Source organism: Sylvia atricapilla, chromosome 6 (assembly GCF_009819655.1).
Source record: "Sylvia atricapilla isolate bSylAtr1 chromosome 6, bSylAtr1.pri, whole genome shotgun sequence".
NCBI lineage: Eukaryota > Metazoa > Chordata > Aves > Passeriformes > Sylviidae > Sylvia > Sylvia atricapilla.
Window position 1 is genome coordinate 47149597 of NC_089145.1, and position 25234 is coordinate 47174830.

Consider the following 25234-nt stretch of genomic DNA (forward strand, 5'->3'; position numbering starts at 1 on the left):
GTCAGGCAGTCCTCCTGAGCACCCAGGTCAGCCCTGTGAGTGGGAAAGGGCTGCTTGTTCACATCTGTTTGCAGCTGTCTGCCAGCATGCCCCTCCTCTTCCCTCACTGCAGCATTTTTAGTAATTGAGATAAAAACAGTCTTGTGCCATCACACATGCATCTGCTTTCAGATCTGGATTTCCAAAGCCTGTGTTCAGATCCAGTTTTCATGCATCACGGCATTACAAGTGACCATTTGCGTGGTCCATTTCAGGTTAATCTTTGTTTAGATTTTTCGTCCTGTCACCAAAATTATGTCTTTATATGTATGTGTCAAGGTGGACTAAAAATGTATTTTCTCCTCTCCAGGCCTTCCATGATCAAATGATAATTGGTCGTAGCTTTTCTGCACCCCCTCTCTCCATCTTTTTAACCAAGTCCTTTGAGCAACAAGTTCAAGTTACCCAGTAGGAGTTTGTAGTTGACTGTGTGAAAGATGAGGTTGTCTTGTATCTTTTCAACAAATGCCTGAGTCCTGAAGACAAGAATTTCATTCTACACTGACTCCATGTCTTTGGAGAGGGTAGAAAAAGCTCATGTGTGGGGTATGAATGAGGATGTCTAGGAAGAGGAGGCTATCACCTTGAACTGAAGTCAGCACCTCTGTGTTTTATGTCAGATATGCTTGGAGTGGTTCGGGTCCAGTTGGCAGTAGTCTGGTTTAGATTAATTTCTTTTCACTTTCAGTATCTTTATGGGAAAAAGGGCAGAATCTGCCATTCATCGTTCTGTGTCATGATATCATCATCATCTGAAATCATGATATAAAATAGCAGTTCATTTTTTATTAAAATTACATTTAGTCTCCTGGTAGCTTCCTTTCCTTCATATCTTTTTCACTTGAAAGAACAAGATGGCCAACAGATGTAAAGGCTATCACCTGGAAAAAGCTTTATTACATGTGCCTTTTACTCTTTGATTTCTGAGCTGTGAAGAATAGTGCATCAGTGTTGCTTAAATTAAGCATTTACATTTCTAGTATAATGCAAAGCAAAACCATTAAAGTCACAGACTTCCTTCTTTGACATGAGAAGTAACCTTTCCTTTTGTTATCCAGCACTTTGTGTAAAAACGTTTGATGTTTCACTGCGAGATGTTGTTCACAGCGACTGAAGCATTTATCTTAATGACATCATGTCTCTTAATCAACAAAAGATCACAGTAACCTTTTGAGAAATCAGAGTACATCAATATCCCTATAATTCACTCTGCTATTGTCAAACTTCTCATGTGCAAAATATCTTGTCTGCATTTCTGCAAAGGAAAGAAACAGGTCATCATCTAAATTGGAGGCTGAAATTAAGGCCTAAGATGAAAATAATATAGATCAGATAAATATTTTAAGGGTGTTAGCTCATATTGGTTCATCTTGTCCTGTCTGTGGATGCCCAAGTACAGTTGGTAGATGCCAATGATGCATTTTCTTGATTTTCTGCTGTCATAACAGGAGATCAGCAGGGGTCAGCTGTGCACTTTTCAGCCCCAGAATGCCAAGCAGCCTTTGAGCAAAGCCACTGTTTTCTGAAAAGAAGAATGAGCATACCCCTGTATTTTAGCCTCTTGGTGAAAAGTGTTCAGAATCAGCCTTTGGCTTTACTTTTATTCTTCCAGCAGGAGAACAGCTTGTATTTTGAGTTTGTTCAGTGTTGTGAAGCCATTGGTTCATTAGGATTAGTGAAACAAGCTGTAGATGAAAATTGTTAAAAATTAGTATCAGAATATCACTAGTCTATTAAGGATTAAGGCAGTTTTGGAATTGGAAGTGGGATGAACCCTAGTAATATTTTAAAGACTCATAAGTTGATCTTGTGGTGGACAGGTGGAAAATGTACAAAAAGCCTTGAAGAGCTTACAATCAAAGTAGACAAGATAAGGCAAGAGGGAACTTTATATATGAATAAAAGAAGAAGATTAAAGTCCATAAAGAAAATTAATTACATTTTTCCTTTGTCTTCCTCCTTCATTGTGCAAATAATCAGATTTGTAACACAGATCTTGTTGTGACACAAACCCTGACTGGCTGGTTTTGTGGATGTTTCTCTGCATGTGAACAGATTCTGGCTCAAAGCCCTTCTCGTTTGGGGCCTTCATAGGCCACAATCAATTGGCAGCCAGGGCTTGGTTCCAAGTAATAGATAAGGATTTTCTTGGCACAGTGTGAAGTGTACTTTTCACTCAAAGGTAATGGTTTGTTCTAAAGGCCAGAGTGACCCAATCATACTTCCTCAGTAATAAGTTGTGCCTTCTAATGCTTTCTAGAAATTTTATTTCTTCTTTTTCTCCATCAGATCATCAAGAATTGGAGGAATTGTCAATGTTCCTTCTTTTTTTTTCTTCTTTTCTTATGGTATAACTGCAAGAAGCTTGACATAGAAAGAATGGGTGAGATTTACAGGGAATATAAGGAGTACTTGTGGTGTTCTCAAAACCTCAGTTTTTCTACATTCCTTAAAGAGCAAGCATCTTCCCTTTGGGGAAACAGATGGTGCCTGCACCAGGATCACAGAAGAAAATGGGTTATGATGAAAGGTGAGCAGTGTAAACTTACTCTTCTGCAAAATCCAGGCTCTGCTTTCACCTTGGAGACAGTGGCACTGGTTTTGTTATCACAGTGCTGGAGTAATTTAGTGCCTTCTGGGGGAAAAAGTGCTGCTGTGAGCAGAGCTGGGATACACAGGCAGGATGTGCTCTCTACCTGAAGACACATTTGAAGAACATGTTTAAAGCCAGTGATCACCCTCACGTGTATGTAGGAATTGGTGTGTAGTCACACTAAGGCTCTGTCCACCCCCAGAACTGAAGGAGTGGGACAGAAGTGTTTGTGTCTGTTTCCCCTTACTTCTCTATTTAAGCTGCATGAAAAACAAGCTGATTTTAATAAAAATGAATGAAATGAGGTTCGTGACAGCAGTGCTGCATAACACCAGACTCAAGCTCCACACCTGAACTCCACTTTGAGGTATTCTCATCTGAGCTGGTAAGACCTAAGCTTGAGAGACGCAGCCTCAGACTGGGAATGAGTGCTGCCATTTTGATAGTGTATAGGGTTTAAATTATTTCTGCAGCCACAGAGCTGGGGAATAGAATCTCAGTTCACTGCAACCAGGATGTGGCTTTCATGCTATTGTTTTAACCAAATCAAGTATAACTTTGCCTGGGTAATCAGGGAGAGGGAGGATTAGAATGATTTGTACTTAGCCCTATGTATCTTAGAAATAAAGCTATTCTCTACTAGGTTAGGTGAAACTGTACCTGATCGTCACACGATAGATGATATAATTGTAATGATTTTTGGTAGCTGAATGTGATTATTACCTTAAACTAGAATCATGAGAATCACAAGGGAAGATATTTACCAAAATTCATACTTGGGTGTAAACAATAAAACAATGGGAGGCTTAATGATTAACATAGAGTTGTATAATGAAAGGGTATAAGACTGTACACCTTTTGAGCCCTCGATAGAGTTGGATTTGGGTCTGTACCCCGACTCCCAGAGCTCCTCAATAAAGCACCGCATATGATCATTCTGTGATTATGTGTTTCCTATGCTAACAATTTCCCATCGCATTCTTTGTATATCTTGCAACAGAAAGCTGAAGTTGACCAAGGCCCACTCTAAATCTTATGGGGGTCATATCTGAAGTAATCAGAAAACCAGATTTCTTGGGAGGGGGTTTACTTTGAGACAATGTGAAATACCCAAGGCATATATGGCTTCCTAACAGCTTGCCTTCCCTTGCACACATTTGTGATGCACCTCTTCCTCCTGACCCCCTTGCCTACCTGTGTTTGTCTTTTCATGTCACTGTTGTGTTATCCTTTGGTCAGGATGTGATGATCCAGGAGCCCAGACCAGAGGGTGAACAGGAGGAGCACACTGTGGCCTCCCAGGGGCAGTCAGCAGGGCCACTGCTCTCACCTGCAGAGATTGTAAGAGGCACCAGCAGTCTGACAATTGTTCCTGAAACCGCATGGAAACCAGAAAGTCTGGTTCCCTTACCTCTGTTGCAGTGTCTGAATATCCCTGTTGGATGAAGCAGGGTGTTGGGTTTTGTGAATATTCTTTCGCTGTGTCTCGTCGGTTTTGCCTGCAAGCGTGCAAACCCTGCAGCCCTCTGAAATCAGTGACATGATTGTCTATGACAGTCATTAGTGAGTGAAACAGAAATCTGTCTGTGAGCATCTGTTTTGAGGGAGCCAAATATAATTAAAGTTTAACCATGCTACATTTGCTCTTTTATTTACTGGGACCCACTCCTTCTTAGGGACATTTTTTGAGGTCCTTCTGAGGGGTTTGACTTGCTGCATTTTGTCATTGTGTGTGTGTTTCTTATAGGTGTGTTTTGTATTACAGGCTGGATCAAGCGAGTTTGTTCTGAGATTCACTTCAGGATAATGAAACTCTACCTTCTTGAATATATTCAGGGTTTTTTCCAAGGGGAATACTTTCTGTTTTCAGTTTTTTCTGAACCTGGACATCTTGCATTGATGCATTGCATTCTATCAGTTATATTTCCATGATGCTCTTTGAGCAACAGGATGGATTAAATGTGGTTTTATTCTGTAATTAATTCTATACACTTGACAATAAATATATAATGTCTTAACTTGGTAAGTGGTACTTGGCAGGATGTAATGCAGGGATCAATGATTTAGTCTTCCTAGTCAGGAAATGTCTCACAGCGTGTTTTCCAGTTTATTTCCAAAGGACAATTGATCAGGTATTGAATTGTGCTAGGAGGAAAACACTCAAATAAGCATCCATGGTGCAAAGATACTCAGGCCTTGGGAAAACTCTGTGTAAAAGCTTGTCTTGAGTTCAGTCCTACCAACAAATACATAGAAAACTTTGGGGGTTTTCAAAAGTTTTGAGCTTTCTAACTTGATTTATTTTTATCTTGAGTGAACATGGTCATCTGTTTATTATGGTCAGCTCTATGTTACCTGATGTGTCTTCATCCCTCTGACTATGCTTTCCAAGGGCGATCATTCATATTACACTCGTGACTTGCAGGGCACTTCTGAAATGCAGAACTGCTTTGAAGAAATTATAATTACTTTTGAAAAATCTTTTCATTTTTCTCTGCTATTCCTTTTACTAGTAGTTTATTTATTTAGTTACATTTAAAATGGGTCTGTGTAGTTAATTTTAGGTGTAGATGTGTTACATATATGTTTAGTTACCATTTTACTGCAACTCTGAAACTTTAAATGAGTAGGAAATAAGCAAGAAAATACCCTTAAATAGGAGTAGGACATAAGTTCCTATTTTGGCACCTAATGAGATTAATTTTTGAGGTTTCATACAGATTTTCAAAAAAGCACTGTGTGCACTGCATTAAGATTAGGTACTTACCTTCACACAGATTGTCACTGGAGAGCAATAGCCGTCTTCTCAAGGGAATCTCTTCATGTCCAGTTTAAATTCCTAAATTTACCTTCATTTGACTGGATGGTGAGTTTGAGAATATTTTTTAAGAGGCTGCTCTGAGGGGGCAAACCAGATGGAATTAAGCCCTCTCTGTAGGCTTTTTTGCTGATGGCTTTAATTGTTTCTTGTGGCATCCACTGTAATAATTCTTCTTTGTGAATTTTCTTCCTGAGCTCTCAGTGCCTCGTGTTATGGGTTTATTCATGCAAGACACAGAATGGTGGTGTGGGATGCACAAGTCTCTTGGAGGTATTTTTGAAATGAAGATCTTCAATCCAGCATTTCAAAATAGAAACGATTAAAGATGAGAGGAATGCTTGCATTTTTGCAAGTACTGCATATTTGCACTGTTTTACTGAATGACTCCCATGCTGCTTTTTAATATTTCTGTGCTGGATTTTTGATGAGTGATCCTCAGCTTGAAAAAGACTTGAGCTGCAATTCAGAAGATTTCCTGTGGCTGGGGAAGGTCCCTCTGTGGCAGATGGGTACCTGCCAAGCCACCGGGTGAGGGAGAGCCCTCTTTCTCCTCAGGATGCAAAAGCCTTCAGAGTGTTATAGGGCTATGTCCAATGAAATTTCCTTTGCCTGTTACCTTTCTTTAAAGAGTCTCCCTTATCAGGTGCTGCATTAAGTTCTAAGGCTGCACTGAATGGTGCAAGGATACTAAACTCTGTTAACTGAGCTGTGCCTGTCTTAGAGCCAGTAGCTCCTTGGTGAGAATCTATGTGGATGCTCCAATTTTTGTCTCCTCCATCATTTAATCTTTTTATGGTACTCATTGCTGCCTTGATAAAATGAGATGGTGATATTTTATTTAAGTTGGGTTCAGAGGCATCATAAATAAAACCTCAGCATGGGTAAGAGTATTATAATCTAGATCAGGGAGTTCATTATCTGAATAAAAAGCTTGGACTGAAGAACCCAGCCAAGGGTTGGGAACTGCACTGCCATGCATGTGCACATCTCCTGGGGCTGAGTGTTGTACTTCTGCCAGGTTTTGTTTTTTGGTTTGTTTTTATTTTTTTCTCTTCCCAACTGTTTTAGTAGGTCTTGTACAAAGGGTTTAAAAAAGCAAGAGTTTTGGATTTTGGTGCAGTTCATTTGCTTGATACTTCACCTTACTTTTTGTGTTCTGGAAGCTGATAATTATTCTGAATCTTAGACTGCTTTTGGTCAGATGGGCTATTTTAAAATTGAATCTGTAGGTGCAAGATACCATGACAAAATTGCATGTATAAATGTCTAAAGTTATGTGGGTGTATGTGTCTTGCTTCAACATGAATCTGTCTCTTAAAGCACCAAGGTATCCTGTAGCTGTTTTGTTGTTTTGCTGCTTTGACCATCTGAAGCTCAGAAGGCTCTGAACTTCAGCTTGCAGAGGAGTTTGTGCATTTACTCTGGCTCTCAGGCTGTGGAGGAAGCCTGCCTGACCTTGGAGCCAGCCCATTTTCTGATTACTTTTCACCACCTTTTACCTGGAAGATTTTCAACTGGTGCACTTTTCTGGTGGGAGCATTTCTTCAGTACCTAAACTGCAGCATACTCAGGGACAGCTGTCAAGTTCAGGGACAATAACATTTCTCTCCTGTTTATGTACTTTCAAAACATTTCTCCAAACATCCTGAGATCCTAAGATGCCAGGGGAGTGTGAGCCTGCATCTTCCATCAGGCATGGGAATACCAAATCACTTCTCTCTCAACTGTTCCAGTTCTCCAGGCCAGCAGTGATTCCATAATTCATATTCCACTGAGTGAAATGAGGGGAAAATACAAATACAATACATTTTGACTTTATTTTCTTTGTTCCCTGCTCAGCCTGCCATAACACAAGAATAACTGAACAAGCTTTGAACTGAACAGGAATCACTTTTGAGTAGGAAAATATTACTTCCCAAGGAAAACTGTTACATATCTATGATTTTAATTTTCCTGAGCAGCCCCAAGAGCTCAAAGCACAAGTATTGAATTACAAATAGAAGTATAATAAATTAAACATGGATTTGTACCCATCCTATGTATGTCAGGCACTAAGAAGTGTTATTTTGCCTATACCTATATAGACAGGCTTATCGAGAGAGAATCAATGAATAATTTATTATATTTTTCTGTAGTGTGCTCTGAACTGTTTGAACAATCTTAAACATAAGCACACAAACACAGATGGCTTGGCTGTTCTGTGTTTGTTTGGCGTGATAAAGCTGTCATCAGCTGCTGTCTAGTTCAGCCACACTTAATCATCCCTTGATGGTCCTAGTACATGAGCAAAACCTGGGTTGTGAGTATCTGGGTTTGTGAGAACATATGGAAAATTTGGCTCTGATGCTGGCTGTTCTCACACTTTGATGAAGGTTTCTGCCCCCCCAAAGAGACAGGGAAATGTCCCGTATGGATGCTTCTCTTTTGCTTCAAAGCAAAGTGAGCCAGGCTTATTTTAAGCCACTGTGAATTCATGTCATGCTTGCTGACCTTGCACCAAACAGGAAGAGAAGCACGTTACTTCTCCTCCTTGGGCTCTGCTGTGGGAACAGTAAATCCTAGAAGATGGTTGAAATACTTGCTTGGAGGCACTGAGTTCTTAAGCACTCAAGATTGACATGTGATTGAGCTTTTATTTCTTCATGACATTCAACAAATAGTTAATGTTGGATGGAATTTTTTTCTAGCCCTGTGAATACTACTTTTCAAATACAAGAAATTAGGAAATCATCAACATTATTTCACCTTCCAGTTTTTATTCTCTTATGTAATGTGTGATTGGCTCACTCATAAGATAAAAATGCAAGGGAATAGGATTAATCTCTAAGCAAATTGTGCCTCTTTAGTTATAAACTGCTACTCACAGAATGAGTTGAGAGGGATGTGTAGTCTGTAGGTTGTTCAAGCCATATGTTGAGGCTGATATGCCTGATGGGATCACGATGGATGCCAGCTTGATGCATATTGGTATTCCATCAAATGAAGTGTATGCTGTAGGGAATTTGACAGTCCTTCCTTCCTGGAAGCAGCTCTCTGTTTTGTTTGATCTGTATGCTGGCTGCTACCCTTAACATCTCCAGACATGAGGAGGACTAGCATTGTGTCAGATTCTTCTCCATTTTTTGTCCATCTCAACTGCAATACCTTGTTTTTGTTGCCTCTCAGGCTTGTTGTGTGTCCTGAACTAAGTGCCAAGTGTGCAAGCAAAAATGCTTGCAAAAACAGCCTTATAATAAGGCGTAAGAGATATACCTCAAATACTCTCTCAGCATACCTCAGCCCTCCCCATTCTTTTGTTTGTGAGGAAGATGTAATGCAACATGAGAATGAAAGGGGAAGGGAAAAAAATGGAAAAAAAAAAAAAAAAGTTGGATAAAAATGCTGCTGCATAGCCAAAATTACGTTGCACACATCATTACCAGTTTTATCTCTCTGCTGGTTTTTTTGAGACTCTGATAGAATATATAAGCTTAAAGAAAAATACTCTTTATGGAATAAGTTGAATCTATTAACTTGTTTTGATTTCCATTCGGAGGCTTTTTATTGGATGCCTGCAAGTATTTTCCATGAGAGAATTAATCTCTGGAAGACATAATAGAATAATTTTCTTCTCACGGTGTTTGCATTATTACAGTGACCTGACATACTTAAAGATAGGTTCAAGATGGCTTTGTCAAAGGTGATATAAATGAGGCATTTATATCACATCATTAGGTACAGCAGAGCTGCAGTGGTAGTAATTACTTCTCTCAACAGATAAATATGTCCCAACTTGTCTTTGCAGTACAGCCATCACTGTGTAACGTAAGATACATGAGATGTATAGTTTGGAAGCTTTTGTGTCTGCATGGAATAGTAAGTAATTTCTCTGATAAAATAGAGCTAAGCCTCTTAGTATGGCTCAGTTAAATCTCAGCCAATTAATTTTTCATGGGCTGTGTACCAAGGGTTGGAGGAACATGCAAGGTCTTTTTTATTGCTCTTGTGTTTTGGTTTGAACAGTGGTCAGCATATGCAACATAGAGGAATTTCTGTGCGGTTATTTTTGCCTCTAGAGGAATAAGATGATGTCCAAAATGTTGCATCCTCATAGTTCCAGCTCCTAACACCTGCCCCTTAAAATTATTTTAGTATTTGTGAAAAGCATCTTGATTATGAAATACTGAAGGATACAGCTATTTACAAAATTGTTATTTTTGCCCATGCGTGAGGTCTAATGATTTAAACAATTTTTCATCTCGAAAAAGTCTACTTTTGAAATTGTGTCATTTTTTGCCTTGTGAATGGCTGCCAATTCCCATCTCTCCCCACACCCCCCTGGAGGACAGCCTAAGCATCTTGTTAGGCTAAGGAAGAGTGAGCAGAAGGAAAATCAAAAGAATATGAAGGTCAGTCTCTTTCTACCCAGAATCTTGGCCACATCACCAAATTGAGAATGAGGCATCACCATTTTCTCAGAGATGCACAGGGCTGCGAAGATTATGGTGGAGGAAGGATCTGAGCAGCCCTTTTTCACTTTGAGACATGGGAATTTATTTAGTTGTTTTCCAATACATTTGTTTTTGAGTTTTGCTCTTTGGCTTTTCACTTGCAACCAATAATGTGACTTTTCTCTTTATGGTGGGAATGCCTTTTCCTCAGCAGATACAAACTGCAGTTACAATCACCTTGTGTTACTCTTACTTTCCTCTTCACTCTCTGGCACATGGAAAACCACTTACTCTCTGCACGAGGACTGAAACTGCTACTGGTACTGTGCAAGCTATGTGCTTGCTTCCTGTCAGTGATACAGCCTCCTGTCCTTAGAGAAAAGCTGTCCCTCGGGACATCAAAACATTATGCCAAGGTAGTGTTCCTTTTTTCTCCCCAAGATTATTTGTTGGTTGGTTGGTTGCTTGCTTGCTTGCTTAATTCAGGGTGGGGTTTTTTTGTAATAGAGGAACTTGACACCAGAAAGAAATTGCCAGTCTGGATTAAAACAGGAGACAAATCTAGTTAAATCCAGTAGTTTGGCTTTGGAGTCACCAATGGCAAAAATTTTGGAAGCAGTAAGTGGGATAATCAGTACCTCTTTCTTTTCACATATTAGTAAAGAGTAAAACTCAGATGCTTGTTGTTTGAAGCTCTTCCAGAATCACGTTCTGTATTAAACTGTTCCAGCTCTGCAGATTGCTGTTATCTCTAAAGGAATTCCTGTTCTCCCTGAGTTTCCCAGTATGACTACACATGGTGTGAAGTGTCCTCTGTTTTTCCATTTGGGGAAATTGTAAACAGATTTTAATAGCTCTTACTGATGATAAGTTTGATGGTTAGTTTTATAGCCTCCCACTGAGATTTTCCATTTTGATAAAAGCTTGCCTTTCTGGGTCCCTCTGTTTATATTTTTCTTTTATGTTCATATTCTCCTGGAAGCATGGAAGTTGTAACTGTACATGGGGAACAGACATCTTTTCCCCCACCGTCCACAATGTTGCAGGATGGGAGGATGTTGACATCAGTTGGATTAGATGTAGAAGCTAGTGTTTCTTTAATAGTTGTTCCATAGACATTCAGATAGTTTAAAGCACAGTCTGCTTGACTGCCCTGTGTGCTTTGTTATATTCACCATTCCCTCCAATTTAAGGTATACAGATTCACAATATAAATTATGTGTGACCTAGAGCTGTGGCTTCTTCACAGAAATTTGGATTTCTGTTCAATTCTGACAGAACTTGCTCTTTTCCTGGATGCATCATTGCTGGCATTGGCTGGAAAGAGAGGAGGAATTTTTGGGACCAGGGGTGGAATGAGAAACTTCTCTGTATCCTTTTGAGACTTGTCAGCTACTGTCAGGTTTTGTATTAGAAAGGCTTTTGTTTGTTCTCAGTCTTATGCACTTGGAAGATGAAATCCAGCAGTAGTTGGTCGAGACTAATAGTTTAAAAGCAGTGGGGTTCTTTGAAATAAAAAAAAAAAAAAAAAAAAGGCTATTTCAACAGGCTACTAGGCAGATGTAAATTGCAGGAGTGGAATCACAGCATGTTTATCATTAGGGTATCTTGGATGCTACTTGTGCAAAATTTCGCTTATCTTCATGCCAGTTATCTACACTGCTTTTGCAGCTGATTCAGCTGGAGAACTTTCCACAGAGAGGTGCTCCAGTCTGCACAGGACCTGTGTTCATAAAAGCAGTAGCTTAGGGCCAGCTAATCTAGCTGAGCTCAGTTCCTTGTGGAAATACCTTCGTTAAGGGAAACTAGATTCTACAGCCAAGAGCAAACTCAGAGTTGAAGTGTCTGCACTTCAACTGCAGCATCTTGGAACACCTTGGGTTGTTCCTTCGTAAATATCTAGACATCTATTGATCAAGGCAGCTTGTAGTGTGTGTGGTTTTAACAGCAGACCTCTAGCATCTGAGAAACTGCTGATATGGAACAACTTGGAATACTGCTATCATCTAAAAGGACAAATATATCTAGTATATTTTGTATATATATAGTATATATTATATATATTGTATATCTAGTCTAGCATGGATCAGAAAGCAGTGGAGCAAGTAATGCACAGGTCCTAGGACTATAATGGATTGGAAGAGAAGCAGAGATCGATAAAATGGGAAGTTTTTAGCAAGATTAAAATAACAGGTGAAATCCGGATGCCTCCATGTTGGAGTGAAAACTTTCCATTTCCACTGGTAGGGTGAACATTTTGACAACTATATTTTGAAAGTAAGCAGCTGTTTTTTCTAAGCTTGTCAACGTAAGACTGTGATTTCAGGGTGAAGCAGGAATCTGGATCAATTAAAATGAGAATTTGAAGCAAACTGCATAAAACATTTTTATGGATCTTCCTCTTCAGAATTAGACGTATTTAATAAAATTAAAGAGGATTGCCTTCCTTAGGTGGTGGCTAATTTTGTGTGGTGTTCAAACTAATCCACTTGCAATAAACATAGAACAAGTCCTGGTTGTCATTGTGCACCCAGTCTGCATTGTAAGCAGTAGGGTGATATTTTGGCAAACAGAGAACAGAAGAGCTTGGTTCTCCAGATATTACCTGCAAATCAATAACAGCCAATAGGACATCTTCATTTACAGTGCATGTTTTAGATAAGGAGAATATATATATATGGGTCTTCTTGTGAGACACAAGAGAACTACTGTGGGGAGAATACTAATCATGGGGAGTATCTCTAGTAAAAAAAAAACATTTATTTAAAAAGAGTTTAAGAATTAAGATGTTATGATGAATTTGTGAACCCATATATTGCTGCTGCCTTTGGCAACTGTGTTAGATTAATTTATGACTGCAGGTAGAATGTTTTCAGATGCAAATATGCACTGCAGTGATCACATGCTACCAGGGCAGAAGGAAATAATAACTTCACTTTATGTATTCAAATCATACCATCTTGTAAAAATATGATATCTAAAATTTAACAAAAATGAAACACTGAAAAGTTACATGTTCTGAAGTAGCAACATGGATTTTACAAAACAACACCTGAACTGTGGTGACATTTCACCTCTTAGTATCCCATTCCTGGAGTTATGCTTGATGAGACCAGAGCAAAGATATAGCAGAGATGTTAAAGCTTCTACTGAGGTTTCTTTGTTTCTCACTAGAAGATTCAGCTATGATTTCAAATATCTGTGCCAAACCTGGGTTCCCAACGAAGTAATAGTAGCTAAGTGTTACAATTCTCTTGCTGACTGTGAAAAAATATCAGACCCCCGATTCTCAAAGAAATGGAGCATTGTTATTGCTAAGGGATGGATTTTATATGATGCTGCTTAAGAATGTTATCATACTTAAAGTATCAGTGACTGGTACCTGACATGCTGCTTTTCATTCCTATGAATCACTTTGGTTATAAAATGGGATTTTTCTGCTAACTAGAAAGCGTATCTCAGAACTGTTGAAGAGCCTGCTCTCCTGGTGACCCCAAAGCATGCCAGTGGGAGGTATTCGGCCCAGTGGGTGTTCTCATTACCACTTGACGTTTTGCTGTTTGGTTTTCTGCCTGTTGCTATTTAATGATTCCAATTCTTTCTTTGCCAGTCCCAGAAGCCATTTAGCAAGCGACATACTATTAGTGCTACTTAACAATGTCGACACAGTCACTAGGAAAGGAGTTTCATTTCCAAACAGTGTGTGTGCTCCAGCATTGCCCCTCACCATCTGCTCCTGTCATGTCTCTCACTGTCATGTTTCCCAGTTAACCCTTTGCCCTGGCCTCCTTGTCCAGTGTGCTTGGGGAGGGTGGCAGCCTTGCCTGAGCTATAGATATTACCCTCTGAGGCTAAAACAGACTGCGGGTCACTGTCATGGCAGTGACATGGCTGAAGGTTTTGGATGATGTAAATTGGCATATATTTGCTTTGCAGAGGCACAGGCAGAAAAATAGAGCAGTCACAGAGAGCATTGCAGGTTCCTGTCTCAGCCTACTGTTAATTACAAGCACTTCACAACTCCCATTAGTGTCAGACCTGGAGGCCTCACAGCCTTTAATGTAAAATCTCAAATAAGACTGCAGAGGGAAGATACTGTACCTTATGGGAGAATGAAGACATCAAGACTGAGGGTGAGATTCATTTCACTGAATTTAATCTACCAAAAAGATAGATTGCCATTGATACTAATCATCCCTCTCTCCCGTGGAGCAATGGCATATCTCCCAGGGATGATTTACATGACTAATCACTGGACAACCCTGACTGTTAAGTGGCACCAAGAGGCCAGATTGAGAAGGATGCTCAGCTTCAGATGAGCTCAGATAGAGTCTGAACAAGTTATGATAGCAAAATTCTTTGCAAGTTATTAAATCCATAGCAATAGTGTCTGGCTTATGAACTTCCTAAGCTGCAAGGAGTCAGAGGCTGTAGTTGTTAAGAGGTAGTATCAGACACGTTTCTCCTGTTGTGCTGTTACTCTTCTAAGCATCTATTTATGGCCACTGTTGGAGCTGACACAAGGGAGATGGACTTTCTGTTGGGCACCATATGGCCATTCCTTGTGCTCTTATGTGAGGCTGCTGCAGCAGTGCGAAGGGGGGATGCACATTTAGCAAGAGATGATTTTTGCAAATGGGAAATTGGCAGGAAGGTTTATTTCCAGATCTGTGGTGAAGTGCTACTGACCTACAAACAGAAAAACTGGAAGTCAGTCTTACAGAAAGAGCCTGTGCCAGGTGCTGAATGTCAATGGTTTACACCAGGTCACCTCAAGCCTTTCAGAGATTCAGATGAGCTGTTTCACCATGTGCTCCCCTCAGATGGTGCAGACAGCTTGTTTGAGCCTTAGACAGTACAAGGAGGTTCAGACTTGACATCATTTGCAGCACGCTGTGTAGCTGTGCTGCTACATGGATGCTCCCTGCCTTTGTGACAGCACCAGGGGAGTAACAGGGTGGAAGCTTGTCATTTCAAATAACTCAAGAGCACAGAATGTGGGGCCCAAAACTGAGGTATCAATTACCAGAACAATGCTTATGAGTCCCCACTGCATTGGGCACATGCACCTGTGTGTGTACCTCTATACTTGGGATGATTGTTCATCCCAAGTGTAGGTAGGGTGTTTCTTAAGGACAGTATTCCCAGACCTTTTTTCAGCTTTACCTGAAGCCCTGTTCAGTTGAAGATTTTGCAGAATTGACTACCCTACATGCTGATAGCCTTAAAATTATTTACTGAAGAGGCAAGCACCTGTGGTTCAGGATTTTGCTGCTGGTATGGTAAATGTATTCCTGTCATTTGCTGTAGAGATCTTTAATTAGAGTCTCTGTAGCTGTTACATGGCATCATCACTACATAAATATACTTCTGTTTGAAGTCAGAACTGCCTTTTATGGCAATCTCTACAAAAAAAAATTGTGATTAAACTGAGAAATGCTTTTCTTATCAAACCCCAAGCCATAAAAAAAGGCCAGTGGAATTGGATTCAAAACATCAAGCTGGGCTTTTGAAATGGAAGCTTTTGCTCTCTTTTAAACCACACTGTGTTGAAGCTGCCAGCAAAAATCTTTGATGCAGAGAGAAGATATCAAACTTTACTTTCACAATTTCCTGCTTGGTTTCTTGTAAACTGCTTTTGTCTAATCATATTTGATATCAAAGATAATTTCATTTAATGTGGATTAGGTAGCATGACATATCCACTGTGGTCTTTCATCATTCTCTGTTTAATTTTGAATGTGACACGATATTTTCTAGTACAGATGAAATTTGTTCAGCAGTCAGCTTTGAAAAAAGAGCCTGTCTTTTATATCTCTGTAAAACGTTACGCATGGCAAGCAAAAATAATGACTTCATTCTCAGACTTCTCAAAGTCTTTGGTGTAGTCTGTAGATTACAGGCAGTGTAGAGAGGAGAGGTGGTTTATCCTCACATGCTGTCTGTTTCAGCAGCCTCCACAGCACAGCTGCACACAGCCAGAAAAGGGTGTGGTTTGGTTCCAAAGGGAGTTTGGTTACTGAGAGAATCAAAATGCAATGCAGCAGATACAGGACAGGGTGCTAAAAGAGGTGATTTTTCAGCCTAGTGAGTATTTGACAGGGCAGTTTAAGGCTGAAGGTATAGCAGCCTTCTGTAGGAAGACAAGGCTTGTTCCTCTGTTATTCATAGGCAGTGGTGCCTTTGGCAGTAGTGTTGATGTTAGAGTAGAAGAGGGCCCTAATGAGAAAGGTAAAAAACAATACCAAAACCTCAAAGGCACTTACTAATAGGGTATAAAACAGGAGACTGTGTCTAAAGTTTGGAGGATGACAGCAGCAGTGTGGAAACCACTGTGAGGAAGGAAAGGTTGGCTGGTGTTGCAATGAGGATGTTTCTTAAGGACAATATTCCCAGACTTTTTTCCATCTTTCCCTAAAGCCCTGGACTCCTACCAGATCTGAAAGGGGAATGTGGGTAGGGTGCACTGATACCTAGGTTTTGCTCATGGCTCAAGATCAAACCAATCATCAACGCCATGATGGAATTTTGTCAGAGAGATTTAGATGTATGACTCTGGATTTTTTTTTTTAATCCAATAAATGAGTTTGGTGAGTTTGGTGAGTTTGGTCTACCTACCTACTTCAATCCACACAGAGTTTGGTTACAGAGTATTGGAGAGACTTGGGACTTTACCATACCCACACTGCTCGTGTTTTTTACAGGATATTCAGAAACGTGTGTCCTGAGCATTTGTAGGTATGTGAAGTAGATGTTCTTTTACATCTACACAGTAGATGCAGCTTTTTCTGAAACAATGTTTTATACTTACATGAGACTAGGAGCCTGCACTCAATGAGTCAGGGAAGAACCCTACAGCTTTGCATTCCCAAACATACAAGGGACAAGGATGGAAGCAAAAAGCTTTTGTGTGAACCCTTTTTAGTAGTAAATGGTCTTTGTACTGCAGTAGGTATCCTTCTCTTGCCTGAATGAAGAAATTCATTTATTTGCAGAAGGATGTAATTTTATACTACTGTGTAGAGGTAAAATAGTTATTGAACCCTGAAGAATATATGTTGTAATCTAGAATGAAGTTGGGAAGACAATTGGAGCACATAAAAGCACAAGCTTTAACAGTTTCCTCTTCCTTTATCTTTTGCATATGCATCGAGTAACTGGTATATTACCCAGAACATTTTCTGGTACTGCTGAGAAATCCACTAAGAGCATTTGTCCTTCCCAGTTGGAGAAGTCTGGTGTGGGAAAACATTTAGAAATCTGCCATTTACTGCATTTTGATGGAGCCATTCAAAATCCAATTTGAAGTTTCCCGTTGTATCGATGTCTAGTACTGAGACAATACCTTTTCTGGTAGTCACAAAACAATCCTGTTGCTACCAACTCATGTTCTGGTATGTGAGTGCTTTGTGTATGTAATCATAAATGCATATGATTACTTAGGCTGACTTGAAGTCTGCATGCTCTTCTGTATATTGTGTGTATTACATGTAGCCTTTCTTCAATAATGTTGATTCCAACAGAAACGGGAAAAATATTATTGTCTGTGATATTCCTGACAGGTTAGCACCACGTGCATGAAATCTCAGTACTTTTGCACGTTAGCTAATGGTTAGTCTTTAATTATGACTTTGAGACAATGCAAAAGCAGATATTAGCTTTCAGTCTGATTGTGCCATGTTTTTCTTCACAGCTTCCTGTTATGGGAGGAGCCTTTATGGACTCACCCAACGAGGACTTTAGTACAGAGTACTCCCTGTTTAACTCATCAGCCAACGTCCATGCAGCTTCTTCCATGCAGAATCCACCAGAAGAGACATCCCGTTCTTCAAATGATGCCATATTGTTATGGATTGCAATAATAGCAACAATTGGAAATATTGTTGTTGTGGGAGTGGTGTATGCCTTCACCTTCTAGGATGACTGTCACTACAAACACTGGAAGAAAGGAAATCTTCAACAGTATTTGTCATGTGTATGTATGTATGTGTGTATATATACATGTATATCTATATAAATACATATAAGTAGAGACTTTGTTGATTAAGTGCTGCCACAATCATGGAAATGAAATGCAAGTTAATCATCTTAAGTCTTGATGGCAGAAAGTTTGGACACAAATTGTGTGGAGGTGAAAGCTTTATTTGAGAACAGGGCCAATACCAGTTTTGTATAGAAACGTAATAAAAGAGAGATCAACTTGGGTATAGTAAATACAGAGAGATATTTATATAGAAAGTGCTTATTTTCTACTGTAGATTTTTCTAGCAGCTCTTCTGCAGTTGTTTTTGTTGGGGTTTTTGTGCATTTTTTACTGTAGAATAATGTTATATGGAATTGTTCCAGGGCATGTTTTCTGGACATCTTAATTTCCTAGATGGACCAAGTGGTTGGCATTGGCTCGGTTCTGATGAAGTCCAAGTTCATCATGTGTGAGTCTCCAGCATGGCTGTAGACTCCTGGGGCTGTATTTAAAATCATGAGTCTCACAGCCATGACAGGCAGATGCAGGCTGTCTATTACTTGCCTTCCAGTATCAGTAACTGGAGCTGGTAATCAATAAAGTGATGCTGAACCTGCCTACTGTTCTGGAGGAGGCACAGCTATTGCTTCTCTGCAGACCCTCCAGATTTCAGAGGAGAAAATGATAAACACAGTAGCAGCACAAGTTCCCATTTCTTCCTAGAGGCACAGGATTGCAGTGTATATGCATCGCTTCCAGGAAACAGAAGCCTAATGCCACATTTTCATCTCATTGGACTGCAATCCATATTTCTCACAGCAGCTGTGTACTTTCATAAGGTTATTAGGGTACTGAAAGGATGATGGGGAAATTACAAAGCTTAGTTAATGGTAAATATGTCTATGAGAAAGATAAAATTAAAAGAAAGGTTGGGCACTTCTGTGCTTTAGTGGGGGTGAATTCAAGAGTCAAGTATGTCCTGGGGTAGAAACAACACGAGAAAAGTAGTAAGTGTCAGATGGGCAACTGCCTATATCTCAGTATTAATGTATCTCTTGGTTCTGGTAAGGGTCTTGGAAGTGATTTTTTTATAGCTAGCTTTAGGTAACGACTGTGATTATCCTTTGGATTTGTTCCACTGAGAGGCAACATTTTTACTACATTTTTCCCATGAGCAGTTTATTTTCAAGAGCTGTGTCTTTTCAAGACAAGTTGTAGCCTTCCTTACTTGAGAGATTGTGAAATCTTGAGAAAAGAAAAAAAAAAATCACCACTGTTGGAAATCTTCCTTCACCCCTGAAAAAATTAAGCAACAATACATAAAATGTGTACACTTTGAGAGCAGCAGACAAATGCTTCTTCTGTGTCTGTATGTACTGTCTAGGTTTTCTGTCTCATACAGCTACTACCCTAATTCCAGAAAGCCTTGTCTACAGGCACAGAGACTATTTTTGACACTTGCCTGCCACTGAGCTTGAGGCTGGGCTAAGAGCTGCTGAATGTATAGAGATGTTTGGATTTTTGTCTTTTCTCTTTAAACCCATTTTCCTGCGGGGCTGGTGGACAGTTACTTGAATTAAAGCAGCATGCCCCAAATCGGTATTTATAACTACTCAGCAGTCACTGTGTATATTTTTCCCTCTCTATGAATTGTCCTTTAAAGCTAGGAAAGATGCAAACAGAGCTAGTAGTGGGAAGAAAATAAATTGTGCTATTTTAAGGCTGAGAAAAACAATTATGAGCTTCTGTGTGTGTTGTAATTTCCCTGTTTTGAGGCAGGATTTTGTGAAGATGGTTGAGGACAGACAAGACCTATACTGGGAAAAAGTTTGAGAAGCCCAATTCTGGAGGATCAGAGAGAAAGCAAATTTTGTCCAATTAGATAACTGTAGTCTTAAGAATGATTATGAGTATAAAATTTATGTTTTTCATTTCCTAAAATAGCTGTTAATTCCTTAATAGCCACAGGACAATGAAAAGTGGGGGAGCTGCGTAAGTGGTGTACTCTGTTTTTGCACCCCTCCTTATTCTTACTGCGCAGAAAGGAGGCTGCTGGAAAGCTGAAAGCTGCACAGAAGTTTCCAATGAAGAACTGGGCAGGAGAAGGTCTGGTGTGTAAACATGTAAGATCTGTGAAAACTATGCTTAATGTAATGTACTGTCCCCAGCCATTTTCTGATATTCTGTTGCCTTTGTAATTGTATCAGTTACTCGCGGACTTTTCTTCAGTGTTCCTGCAGGCTGTCTAGTTAGGTCAGATCCTGCAAACATTTTTGCATAAAGAGCAAAACATTTCCACCATGACTAAAACCAGTTTGATACAATGGTACGTGCCCAGTGGGATTATTCTGCGGCCTAATGAATTTGCCAGTGGAGTGCTTTGCTTAAATTTCCTAGAATATTAATCTTCGTGCAATTAGCAATGTCTGCATCTCTCTCCCAGAGCACTGGACTAAACTCTTCAACCATGAAGAAAAGCATTAGAGTGGGAACAGTAAAGGACCCCTATTCTGCTAATGAAACCAAGTGACACTTTTGTGATGCCTTTCCCAAAGAAAATGCCCTACTTCCATGTGAAACTGATAGTAATAGCAGGAGCAATGGAAAACAGTTCCACCTCCTGCATCCAGATCATCATCATGCATATTTTCATCGTTAGAGGCTTTGTTGTCAAGAAGGGCCAGACAAAACTTTAATTTAAGTAATTGGCTTGACAGGGTGACATGGCAAGCCGGGTGTAAGCAGCAAGTGCAGAGATTTCCTGCCTCATAGTTAAACTGCACACTAACTGCACAGCTTCTCTGTCGGGAGAAAATGTTAGGTTTAGGATGCAGGTGCACGAATACTGCATGTGAGGGTCTGTGTGGGATATCATCAGGTGTATTGAAGGTCCCTGAATTGCAGTGGCCAGAGCTGGTTGAAGCTCTGTCACTATCATATTTGATAGTGACAATATGCACACTATATTTCTGGATGTTGTGTTCTGGCTTTGTCCACTACAAGCACTCCTCTCTTCTGATACTTAGCAAAGGTTTAAATTAAACCATTGAAAAAGGGGACTAATTCATCATTAAGTTCAGAGAAGCTACAGAGGGGAATGGACTGGTGGCTGGATGGTGGATATTTCATAGGTGTGGTCCTGTGAAATATGTTGACTCTTGAACTGTCAACATAGCTTGACTTGGAGCACTGCAGCTTCTCCTTTCCTTGGAGCCAGGCAGCTGGATAATTGATGCAACTCACTGAGGAATGATGAGGAAGCCCAAATAAGTTCCCCAGAGCTGTTTTCTGAAACCTTTATTTAAAAGAAGCGGGTTCTGTGCTGTGCTGATCACACAGTGTATCAGCCTGAGAAGAGGACTCCACTTGATCAGTGCTTCAATTAAAAATGCCTAGCACAGAGAGCAGTTAGAAAATCCTGGCTGCAGTTCATTCTGTGGTAGATGAAGCAAACCACTTTCTATAAGTTCTGCCTCTAGAGGTGTTTTACCTCCAGCTCTGTTGTGCAACCTCATTGTACAAACACAAGAAGCAACTTCACCCTGCAAAATTATCAGTGAGACAAGGAAGACAAACTGGGGTGCCCTGATGATTCTCCTTTAGCCATGGCCTCTAGGGATCTATGGCAACATACCAAATAATCAAGCTCCCTCTGAAGATTTTTTTTTTCTCATCCAGCAGCTCGACACAGCAGCTGTGCAGCCGCCACATCAAAGAGACTAAAGGCTGAACAGTTATTCAGGTGGGTGCAATGGCACATTAGAAAAGAGAACTGAATGGGCAATCCCACACAGCTATTCCTGTTATATTTTTATCTGCAAGTAGGAGTCTGTGCTTGCCCACAGCATTAACACCCTGTATTTTTGTGTCAACAGACTTGCAAAACTGAAAAACTGATTTTGAAATTGATGTAATAATAGTAGCAGGGAGACTCATCTGCTACAAATAATGTATTTAGCCTTTTCAGTGGGCAGATGAGGTCATAGATATCTAGAAGTAATGAGATCCTTGCTCAAAAATCCTCATTTGCAATAGGACTTGAGGGCAGTCAGCATCCCACCCAATTTCTGAGCAGACTAATAATAGGCCCCAAATCAACAGTGAATAGAAGCATACAGGCATTATTGTCTTACCCTGTACACCCATTTGAAGATAAAAGAAAAAATACACCTTTTGTCTGGGACCAAATGAAAATAGGATCCTCTAGTCTATGGGTTGTTATGTATTTTTTCTATTATTAAAAGCTTTCATTTTGCTATTCTCAAGCAATTTCAGTTGTTAATATCCTCTTCACATTTCTCTGCAGGCTGCTGAGAGTTATTAATTTCATGTAGCATTATCCATTTATCCAGGGTAATTTGATTGAGTTACCTGTGGCTAATCACAGAGTAGAATCTGAAAAATTGCTCTTTTTAAGGGTGATCTCCATTTGAGGTAAATAGACTAAAGATCAAAATCCCAGATCAAACTGTGCTTTTGGAACATTCAGAGCTCCAGAGAATTGGATTTCCTGTGGTTAATGCATGGAAAGGAAAGGGTAGTGAGGTCCCTGGTGATAATGTCAACTGTGAGGGTTCTGACAGGCAGAGCTGAGTGGTTCATTAGCTGCTGTTCTGTCCTTCTGAGCCCTGCTGCTTTCCTGTACACACAGCCAGAGCTGAGTGTGAGCTAAACCACCAGGTACAGCACGTCCCTCCTCACCTCACAGCCTGCTAATCCTCAGGGAAACAAGCACATTTGTTCCATTCACAGAAAAAGAGCCAGAGGTCGATATTCTGTTAGCTATATTGTCACTGGTACACTGTTCAGTCACCATAAGGTCAAAATAGGGGTAGTTTAACATCCATTTAGCCCTTTAACCCTTGTCTGGGAATGCCCTAAGGCAGTCAAGGCATCCTGAGGGTTAAAGTCTCCTACTGCCCTTAATCCAACACTAACATTTTGTGTTTCTTCATGCAACCCATCTTTGCCTTTTACCTCTCTTTTCAGCTCAAATTAGGGAAAATGAAGTCACCACTATGCTCTTTTCTGGACCTGTAGGGAACTCCTAACAGCTATGGACCAGCCATGTCCCATTTTTGTTTGTGGTCCTTCAGGCACAAAGAAGGAAGAAAGTGTTCAATTACCTACATAAGCAGTTCCAGGCAAATAATTTTCTTTTGCAGAACAAAAATGCATGATAATTTTGTCTCATTCTGGCCTCTCCCAGAGCATTTACACTGAAAGAACATGGCCAGATCTACTTTTGCTGGTTTGGAAATTACAGCAACACAGCCAGGAACTGGAAAAGAAAACCCTGATAACACATGTGACAATCAAGGACATGTCTCTGAAGGCAGTTTTTGAGTGACATAGACAGACTTGAGCTGTTGGTAGCAAGGCAAGTGCCCTTTTGTGTGAGCACAGTCTCCTTCTCTTTGGAGATTTTTGGGAGCATTGTGCCACCCATTCTGTCTTTCCTAGGCTATTATTTTCAGTTGTAGAAAATACTCTCAAAGGTTCCTGTGTTGGTAGAATACATATAAGATTTACCTCCCAAAGCTCTGCTTAGTCTTCATGCAAAAGCAAAAACCATGCTATTTTCTTAAGCATGGAATATTAATGAGTCAAATATCATCTGTACTGTAGTATTGTCTCATTTTAATCTTCAGTTTTTGCCAGTAGGTCTCAAAGGAGATCTTACTATTATCCAGACTTTAAAGATGCTGCGAACAGAAACAGTGAAAGAATCACAGAATGTCTCCAAAACCTACAGAATCCTTTAGGCTGTATCATTCCTCCCCATATTACCCTGATATGACCTCACATCCATCTCTTTAAACTCATTGTCACCATCACATTGTCTCTATGCCTTCATTTTATTTCTCCCCTTGTCTTTGCTGTATGCTTCCCATTCCTTGGTGTCAGAGCATGTGAGCATTTGGAAGCCAGCAGTGTTCTTCAGCCATTTGTAGCCAGCTCCTTGACTGACCTCTGAGAGTAAGGTTAGTGATCTGTAGGGACATTCCACAGAGAGGGCAGAGAACAGTGACACAAGACCTCTTCTTGGGAGAAAATCTTTATCATTCCACAGAGAGGGCAAAGAACAGTGACACAAGGCCTCTTCTTGAGAGAAAATCTTTATCATTATCTGCCTTAGCAAACCACACAGTGTTTTCCCTAAGCAGAAGAGCAAGATGTGGCCATGAAGCTTGGTAACTGTTGTCAGTATCCATACAATGCAAAGTTACCTTTCAAAAATTCAGGCTTTATAAATACACAGCATTACTCTGCAGCCAGCATTTACTGAGCTTTTTCCAACCCAAAGTCTTTGTTTTTTAGCAGATCAGAATCAGTGGTAATGCTCTTGGGGTAAGGTGAGGGCAGTGGGAGTGGGTCCTAAGGACAATAGAAAAGCTCCGTGTGATTTACTGTGGGGTCAGGGCCAGCAAAGAGCAGCCTATTCAGTAAAGAAAAACAGCCACAATGTGCTAAGCCATTTCAAATCTAGTCACACCTGCAGTCCTCAGATGCACAGCTGAGCTGCTATAGCCAGACTGAACATTTAGAAATCTCATTGTACCCAAAATAAAGTGCATTCTTTTGCCAGAACTGAGGGAGCTATGCAGCCTAGTGTTCTGGGAGCTTCCTGAGCTGCAGCCATTACAGTGATAGTGCATTTCCTGAGGCGTTCACTCCCACTAATGAACAAATAAGGTTGAACTGTTTCAGGTCTAAAACCCATCTCAGTTGCTGCCTGCATAAGGATGATTGAAGTTCCTGAGCCTGCACGCTGCTCTATCGAGAGGGACCTTTGCCTCCACCTGGAGTCAACTGCATTAATAACACTTCTGTACTTCTGACGTCTGCATCACTGGAACAGTTTGCAGGACTAGCTGTGGGTTGCTGGGGTTTTATTTTAAATGTAAAGATGTCTGTAATTTCCTAATCAAAAGCAAGAAAGAAAGCAGAATGCTGTATTTTTTTAAATGAGAAGGTAATAAAACTGAGTCTGAAGATTTTGATAGATGTACTGGAAGGGTATATAATGTAGCAAACAGTTGCACTATTTTTTCCTATTATGAGTACCTAACCTGAGAAATATTTGTTCTTTCTCTAACTAAGTCCTCTTCCAGTTTGGAAGTTTAGAAGGAGTGGAGTACAAAGTCTCAGTGAAATGTGAAGCTTATGTAAATAAATCTGGTAGTTAGCTTTGTGAGGTAGCCTATTACGTTTGTTTTTCAGTTATCTCAAATACTGCCTAAATATTTGGGGCCTTTTTCCCCCCAAAAAAAGCTAAATAGTGACACTTCTGAAAGCGTCTGTTCTTCACACAAACAGTCTTATGGAAATTATATTCCTCAGTTCATGTAAAGCAGCTTTACAGGAGCCCTTTAGTATGCATTGTT

General features: G+C 40.1%; 1 protein-coding gene across 1 annotated transcript in view; it reads left to right on the plus strand.

The window, feature by feature from the left end:
* The window catches only part of C6H14orf132 (chromosome 6 C14orf132 homolog), a 40495-nt gene extending 16575 nt beyond the window's left edge, over positions 1-23920 (plus strand). The window contains exon 2 of the mRNA XM_066321825.1: positions 17577-23920. Within this exon, the coding sequence (XP_066177922.1) occupies positions 17577-17801 (225 nt within the window). The 3' untranslated portion in view covers positions 17802-23920. The remainder of the gene's footprint in view (positions 1-17576) is intronic.
* The last annotated feature ends 1314 nt before the right edge of the window (positions 23921-25234 follow it).